The sequence below is a fragment of the Tauraco erythrolophus genome, chromosome 10 (genome assembly GCF_009769465.1).
Source record: "Tauraco erythrolophus isolate bTauEry1 chromosome 10, bTauEry1.pri, whole genome shotgun sequence".
Lineage (NCBI taxonomy): Eukaryota > Metazoa > Chordata > Aves > Musophagiformes > Musophagidae > Tauraco > Tauraco erythrolophus.
This window is the reverse complement of record NC_141474.1, coordinates 10787950-10796761: the sequence shown is the minus strand read 5'-3', so window position 1 is coordinate 10796761 and position 8812 is coordinate 10787950. Positions and strand designations below refer to the sequence as shown.

General features: G+C 37.6%; 1 protein-coding gene across 2 annotated transcripts in view; it reads right to left on the bottom strand.

The window, feature by feature from the left end:
- Nucleotides 1-8812, bottom strand: part of NEK7 (NIMA related kinase 7) — a 73218-nt gene that overhangs the window by 11947 nt on the left and 52459 nt on the right. For both annotated transcript variants that reach the window (XM_086617193.1, XM_086617192.1), the window contains exons 7-8: nt 8382-8489; nt 616-710 (exon numbers count right to left, since the gene is read on the bottom strand). In XM_086617193.1, coding sequence (XP_086473319.1) covers nt 616-710; nt 8382-8489 — 203 coding nt within the window. The remainder of the gene's footprint in view (nt 1-615; nt 711-8381; nt 8490-8812) is intronic.

The window sequence follows — 8812 nt, the reverse complement described above, 5'->3', positions numbered from 1 at the left end:
TGGAGGATAAGAAAGAGTAAATTACATATGCCTGTGCAGCAAAAGTCATTATCTTGAAAGTTAATCCACGATAGTAGTAGTAAGTACACAGTAACTTTTTTTCTATTGTTTTGCTTAGGCTTTAAATAATTTCTAAAAGATTAAACTTGTATTAAAATAATTATACTGCAGTTTTTGAAAGCACTAATTGCATATTCAATCCAGTCCTACTATTTCTCAATGTATTTATTACCACGATCATATAGTCAGCATAGGCCATCAAAACGCCTAGAACAGTTTTACATGTCCTTGCCATTATTCATTTATTAATCCTTCAGTTACGCCCAACTGTCAGCAAATTGCTGTAAAAACTTTGTAGCAAGCCCAGCACAAGGCAAGTCTTTATGAGCACACAAATAAAAGTATTTCATATGCTGAAGTTACGTAAGAGTTTTCACTGATAGTATTACAGACAGACATATAATAGCTGAAAAGTAGCTTTTCCACAATGCTACATACTATTCTAAACAACAAAGATACAGAAATATACCTAAAACAGTACCTAATATGTTGAAGGGGGAGGGCAGAGGGTGGGAAGCACAGCAGTGTTAAGTTCACTGTATGTATCAGTATTACCTCATACAGCAGACAGCCTAGAGACCAGATGTCAGATTTGAAGTTGTAACCATTTTCGTGTATTCTCTCTGGAGACATATAATAAGGTGTACCAACTGCAATAAATACACAAGTATTTTTGAATTAAAATTTCTGTTGTTAAATAGTAGTAAAAGTACAGTTTTCCTGGCTGAAAATATTTTCCATCTTCTCTATTTCTCATTTTGCTACACATATAATTTCAATTCATACTCTTGACTCTTCAGTTTAATAGAAATACACACAATTAGATATCTGTTTCACCCAATGCAGCTTAATTTTCACTACTGATACCTTATTACCAGAATTATTCAGTTGTAGAATACTCCCAATTTTTCCTTCTAAAAGAAGCTCTGAAGTAATTATTTTCTTCTGAAGAGAACCAAGGGAACATACCACACACACACATCCCTCCTCCTTTTCAAACTGTTATCACTGTGGCTGGAAATAACAACAGCTAGAAATTCTCTTCTATGGCTTGATTTTGGGTTTTTTTTTTTCTTTTCTTCCTTTTGAGAATACACAAATCTGAAAAAAACTGCTTTTGAAACTAATAAACACAATTTGGTTTGAATATCAAGCTAAAACTGAGCCTGAAATCTAGGATCTTCAGCTTCCCAGAGAGGAAGGCTGGAAAATCTGCAAGTCCAGCAGAAGCCGAGGTTCCTATGAGCAACTTGGCCATCTGCTGCAGGACTAGACTCTGTGAGGATTTTTCAGCTCCCAAATCTGTGGCTGTCCTAGCTTAATCCTGCCTCAGAGCTGTGGGCTCTGGAGACGTCTGCTCTTGAGAAGCAGCATTTACTAGGACCATCTCAGAGCAAATTTATATTGGATAGTCCAGGACATCTCTCCCCTTGATTTTAATCAGCACCTACCCATCTGTGTCACAAGTTACTTGGAAGAGAGAAATTCTGAGAGATGTTTCAGCTCTGTAACAAAAAGCCATTAAAAAAAAAAAAGTATCTGAGTGATGGGTTCCTATGTGACAGATCCACAAAAAAGTTAGAGAAAATAACAGTAGTGGCAATTTTGGTGCATTGTCTCTGAACTTTCTTCTTATATTCCCCCAAAATGATTGCCTAGCAGCAAAAAGTGTCACAGATCTACATAGATTTTTACTTCAATTTTGCATGGAACATTTTCTTAAGCAACGAATCCGAAGGATGAAAACGAACTGAATTCTGTCAGCTCAATCCAAGTTGACCTTATTTCAAAACTAAACATCTTGCAACACAGCCAGAGATTTAAATCAGCACTCTGATTGCAAATCACAAAAATCAGACCTTCACACTATTTTATTTAACACAAAGATCTCGTATCACTTCTGCGCATCTCAATTAGCCTCATTTATTCAGAATTCATCTCTGTATGAATACTGGAAATGGAGATATAGTGAATTCCAAATCTAAATAACCAGGTTAACAGTTTTACACTGTTTCCAAAAGTTAAGGAGTTTGCTTTGAAAACATGCCCTATCTTTCGAAAAGCTGACATCTCAAACTATGTCATACTTTCCTAGGGAGGAAGAAGGGAAAACAAAGCAAAAAAAAACCCAACCTCATACTTTCCTACTTGAAAGGCCCAGCTCAGATTGGCAAACCCAGTACTACTTTATCCCAGGTCAGGCTACTGCTGCTGGTAATTTCAACAGATCTCCTTCTTGGCAAACAATATTGAAAATAACCAATACAAACTGAGAGTGTGCTTCTCTAACAGGTACGTAAGGACAGCGGTCTCGAATTGCATCTTACAATGGATTTGGCCCCCTAAATATTTTGGGAGAGACTTCCAGGCCCAGGAAAGCAGAGGGAGCTGCAGCCCCCCTCCCCACAGGCTCCCTTAACACTGGCCTGAGGAATCACTGCAGCTCTGAACTGAGACTGTGAAAGATCAAGAGCCTAAAAGGAGAAAGGCTGGGGAAAGGCATCTCAAAATGATGGAGTACTGTGAAAACCATTTACTCTCATGGGATGTTCATATTCACCCACAACAGAGGAATGGTCTTTTCCCTGTGGAAGAATAGGTACGCAAATGAGTGGCCTGCAAAAATCAAAATAGCTACCAAAATATCCAGAAGCAACTCTTATTCTAAGGTATCAACTGCAACACTTTAACGGGCGTTTAATAACGGCTACCTTAAAATTGGAAACTGTGATTAAACACAGCTTTCATATTTTTATTATCCTTACTGTTGTACTTTGCCCTTGAATTTTTTATCTTATTTTTTTTTTACTCCAAGGACTTGTGAGCTTGGACACCTCTGAAAACTTTCAGCTGTACTTTGCATCCATTAATTAACACACTGGTTTAGTATATTCTGACGCTTTGTTGGCAGAATTCACCTAACAACAAAAAGTAAGTTTAATAGTAATCTGGTTGTTAGCTGGGTACAGAGGCACTGCCTTTGCTGCGCTGAGACATCACGCGAGTAGCTGGCAGTGAGTAATGTGCCAGAAAGAGGCTTCACAGAATCCACAGGGGGCAGCTGAAACACAGAGGTTTGAAGGTTCATAGTTTACCAAAAGCAAAGGTAGTTTTAACCAGTAGCTCTGGGAAGCCTGCTGATACATTAAAGGTCTGATATGACTGTGAAAGATTGATGATAGTGAAAAGGAAGAACAAATGCTATCATTTTACAGCGTTTAGCCTAGTGTAACACCTTAACTGCAACACAACCTGAAGCCTCCAACGACCAACAAGTGAAAGGAACTGAAATTAGTTATGTTAGTCATTGAATCACAACAACCACCTGAAGATCTAGACATCATTACTACTTGCAAACTGTTTTTAACAGAACGTGACACACAAGATTCATTATTCTGACATTCGGGAACTACCAAAGGCATTACAAGGATTCTTTAAAACGGTGAGCAATCTCACTACGTAGCACTGTGCTGCTGGTAAGCTACTACCAGATGTGATTATACGTTATGTTTCCTTCCTGGATCCTTATTTTTTTTCTGCTAAGTGAAACACAGCATCACAATACTAATAAGACATGGGACTTTCTTTACTCATCTGAAGACACAGAAGTGGGATAACACAAGACAAACACGTAACACATTAAGTTGCCTGTTTTTTTTAAGAACAAAATCTGTAACTTCAGCACTCTGTTCACTGCATTTCACATCTCGGATAACCGGCAGGTCTGAACAGTAGTCTCCTTGAAAATGGCCTAGGTCAAATAAACTGCTTCCTCAGAATCTGCTGCTGCTCTGGAGCTCACTCCCTTTAAAGATGTTGCAGATTTGGAAAGCATTGTTTCTCTATGCAAGCTTTCTGCTATTGGGAGAGGCAATGGACGTAATGGAAACGGTTGTTATTAGGGGTAGGAAGCTGGATCTGAAGGATCAGCGTCGAAGAAGCTATTTGACATCTTATTACCCGCATAAACACATAACTCGCACTGCAGCTCAGTTAGAGAGGAGAGTGTGTTCACTTGAAAACTTACAATGCATTGAGGAGTTGAATGAAATACAACACATAGCTCTAAGTACTATCAAGCATTTTTAAGCTGGGAGAAAAAAACACCTGGTAAATGTTCATACTACTTATGCAAAACAATGTAATGGCTAATTCAGAAGGTATTTAATAGACTAGTTTTAAAAAAGGCCATATACTTACCAATGACATTCCATGCATTGGACTATGTAACTAAGCAAGTTCAGGAAGGGGGCTAAAATCACTTTAGTAACTCTTCTGATTTAAAGAATTCAGTTAAATAAATTTGGCCTTCTTTTTTTTTAAGTAATCAAAAGATACAGTTTATGAATGACAATGTCCATGAGCTTACAGGAATTTTATAATACAGAGTTCAACACAACATGCAAGTGCTCAAGACGATGAATGCTTGATGCTGAAGATAGACTAAGTTACAAAACAGCTGCAGTTATGGAACCATAAGGGTAACCAACCACTGGCATGACAAATTCTCCATGACTATAGATATTTTTTTTTACTTATCTATTGTAATATAGGTGTAGGAGATTTCTAAGTCATAGGCTCATCTTCAACCACAGATATGGGACATAAAATACTGCACTTATCCAAAGTAATTCCGCAACTTAGCCTACATTATGCAAACAGTCTAGCTGCAGAAATCAATCTATAAATATCTTGGGGTCTTTTATAATGTTGCATTGTAACAGCACAATAATTTATCTTCAGCTTTCAAACTACTGTAAGAGAGCTCATGTTTTTGTACCTAAAGAGCTGTTTTAATACAGCTTCGATGACTGATACGCATCAGCTGCAGATTTCCCCTGCTAGCCTTCCTGTACACCGAGGGTGCAGGTTTCTCTGAACAGTTTGGTTGAGAGTTTGAAAGTGGAGCTTATTCTATTCACAGCAAAACAGTGCCGCATACTACCACCTCAGCACTGGCTTTGACATCCTCTGCTGGGTTAGAGATCCATATGTAAGAGGAAAGAAGAGTATCTGCAAGCATATTTACAAGGTTTTTAATTTCCCACAATCTGCATGATTTACAGTCAAATCTCTCATAACATCGCTCTGTGCTGGGGACAGAAGTATCACTGAAATGACAGAAGTTGTCAAACCACAGAAGAAACACCAGAATTCAATACAGATGATCCTTTGCTTTCAAGCATTTTAAAAAGATTGCAGATCTGCTCCTTTGCCCTGCAAGAAGGTATTCACATCATGGCAGTGTCCACCCAGACAGCATACTGTGCAGCCCTCTAGCACAACCACACTGGAGAAGTGATTTTTTTTTTTTAGTGTTGTGGGTTTTTTTTGTGTGATTGAAATACTAAAATATGGACTACATTTAAATCTACTGAATGGCTAACAAAGATTAAAAAAGGCACATTTCCACAAGCTGGCCTCAGAATTGCCAATTCATCAAAGAGCATAAGGCCTGGCATTCAGCCATTAAAAAAAAACCCAACAAAACACAACAACAAAAAAGCCTCCTAACGCATACAGTCATAGAGAAAGGAATAAGAAGCCTTTCTTGGATCATCTTCCCCTTTCTAATATAAAAGCATCTGAAACCAAGAAATTTTGTCAAGTTTGTATTGAATCGACAATACCGAATGCCTCTGCTTCCTTTGCATTTTTGAAAGACAGATTTTCTATTTTCAAAAGGTATATACATGTCACAATAGAAAATTCTACTGTTTTGATAAGGTTGTACAGGAAGAGTTAAGACCATTAACAAACCCTGTTCAGTGCAGTATTTTCATTTGTTTCAAATGGACCATCAGCAAGTATTTAATTAAATCAGTATTATTCATAATTAGCAGTTAGAAGCTGTAGCTAATGAAAATTTTAGTACACTTCTTTATCTCTGAAAGCCTGACTCTAGTTTGCTACTAAAATTTTTATAAAGCCTGTAAACAAGTATAAATTGCTACACACAATACGTTTGTAATTCACTGGGATTTGTGCACCAAAGGTTTATGGAATCATAAAAAGACAAAACTTTGAAAGAAATTTCAGGAAAATCAGCATCAGAAACTGCCTGAGAAATTAATTTTAAAAAGTGGTCTCTACTAGTGACATGGTAAATCAGAGTGCCACTGTTTCCGCTGTAGCCTAAGTTAACAGCTGAACAAAACCCTTTTGCTAGGCTGAATTCTGACATTGGGTCATAATTAAGAGGGAAACGGGAGAAGAGGAGACAGGGAAAAAGAAAATAAAAAACAACAGCTCCTCTACCATGACACAGCACCCAACATTAGAAACAAAGCTGCCATCCCCCTACCCCCTGCTCTCTAGAAGACTCTTGTACTTGTAAGAGATGAGCTTTAAAGGGCTTGGGGGTTTTACACTGTTTTTAACTCAAGCTCGGTCTTCAGTCCCTTTGCAACCATTCCCCTGCAGCAAGTCAAAATAACCCAGGGTTGAAGCAGTTTGCTCCTCTTTAACTTCCTGACTTCTGCGTCAGAACACAAGTCTAGCTCTCCCGCCCTCACAACTGACTTTTGCCTTCTTCATGCACTCCTACCTACAGATTAGGATTTACAGCTTCCAGCGAATACAGTCCAGGAGCAGTTCCCTCTTCACACTGCTCATTTACATCCTTCTTTCACTTGCAGGCAGTAGCAGGACTCTACGACAAAGAAGATCTCCACAGTGCTGCCACAGATGGCCACTGGACTACGATGGCAACACGAACAGCTGCACTTTATCTAATACACTTTGCCATGAACTAGCATCAGATCTTTAGAGTTATATCTGAACTTCGATGTGAAACTCAAGCACCATTTCCAGTCTGGTCTCACTTCTCCTCTGCCTCTCTCTCTCTCTCTCTTTTTTATTAACGCAAGATTGCATACACGTGTCTGGGTTAAGATCCTTTTAAGATCTATTTATCCTATTAAGATCTTAGCAGTTACTCATGGTTTTGATTATATCAGTAGCAGTTTGCACTAAACATGATAAAAACAGGAAGGCACAAAAAAGTGACCAAAGGCTTTCTGGAAGACAGGGAAGTAAGGTGTGTCCTCCCATGGCCCTACAATATGGACTATAAGTATTACTTAGCCAGTCTTGCCTTTCTTAGATATTATCTTCCTTATCATGCACTCTTGTGAAACACATAAAAATTGCCAAATGCCTAATTACAGACTTGTCATTGTCATTTGTTAAAAGTTCTCACTGAGAAGAATTTGAATTGATTTTACCTATCTGTATTGAAGTATCAGTAAGGTGCTCTGCCTGCCTCAATACCGGTCAGAAGGAACAGGAGACGATTCTGGGTGCTGCCATCAATGGCCCTGCTCTCCAGGTGTCTGAAAGTTCATTTCACACCCTTTGCAGTCAGCTAACAGGCTTGCACTCAGTAACCACTAAACACAGCCACTTCAGCAGGGAAAAATAGGTTTTTTCTTAACTAAAATAAACTACATAACCATAGTATAAACACTAATTCTTACATTTCTCTTTAAAGCAGATGCTACTCTATTTACAAGGCTTTTCTCTTTTACAGAGATCCTCTTAGATTCCATCTTTGTCCATTCCTTACATTTAAACTTAAAATATCTACCAGATTTTTCTTTTTCTTCTTTAAAGGCTTCTTAATCATCTTAGTCTCCACATGCTACACAAAAGATGAAAGTTATATGAAAATTTTGTTTGGAAAAAGATAATACAATGTTATTTTTTTATGTGCTAGCAAAGAATAAATTAGGAATTTCAGAAAGTTTTTTCCTATTCTTATAAAAATGAGTTTTCTGGGACTTTCGTTGTTTGTTCTGGGTTTTTTGGTTTTTTCAAGTCTTTATGGTTCATAAGGTCTAATTCTGATCTCTTTTTGACTTACTTAGCTTATATTGAGAAACTCCACCTTAAAACACGGAAGCTTCTCTGTTAGCCCTTTCAAAACATATAACCAACATGTCATCAATGCTACCCATATAGGCACACAGAATTATTAGATACTTTCCAACACTAATTAAAGTTCAAATGAATTTTAAAAAATGCATCTATACTATTGATCTTATTTTTTCCTAACATTTCTAGAAAACACTGCTGCCATGAAGACTTGTTTTTAGCCAGGAATGTACATTCAATGATTTAAACAGCTGCAGTGCTGAAAGCAACACCTCAGTGTTACAGCTTTTCTGCATTTGTCCATGGTGCTGACCTTTTTTTCTTTATTTTTCAGCAAAAGCTTTAGCTGGATCTAACCCTTCTCTTCCTCCTCATGAGTCGGCACAGTATTTGCACCATGTAAAAAAATCCATCTCCTCAACACCTGTACCTCAGAGAAAGCTTACCTAAAGAATGTGCAGCTGTGGTTTTGGAGCTGAAAAAACGACCAAGTCCAAGGTCTCCAAGCTTTACTACCCCTGTAGCCGTAATGAACACATTAGCTGGCTTTATATCTGGAGAAAAAAAAAAAAAGGAAAAAAAGACATTTAAGCGTCACAATGAAGTTGCAAGAAAAGCTACTGCTCTATTAATAATAGACCAAAAGAGGCTTTTATTTACAGCTAATATTAACAAAATTGGACTGTGCTGTTCAGAAAGAGCAAGTCTGAGATTTAAAATTTCAAATTAACTATTTTAATAGTACAAACATCACTCAAGCAAAAAATTAAGAGCCATGGAAAGTATTTTTTAAAAAAAGAAGCAATCAAACAACAACAACAACAAACAACAAAACAAAAAGCCTCCACACCCAGAGAAGCATATACAGGGAGTTCGT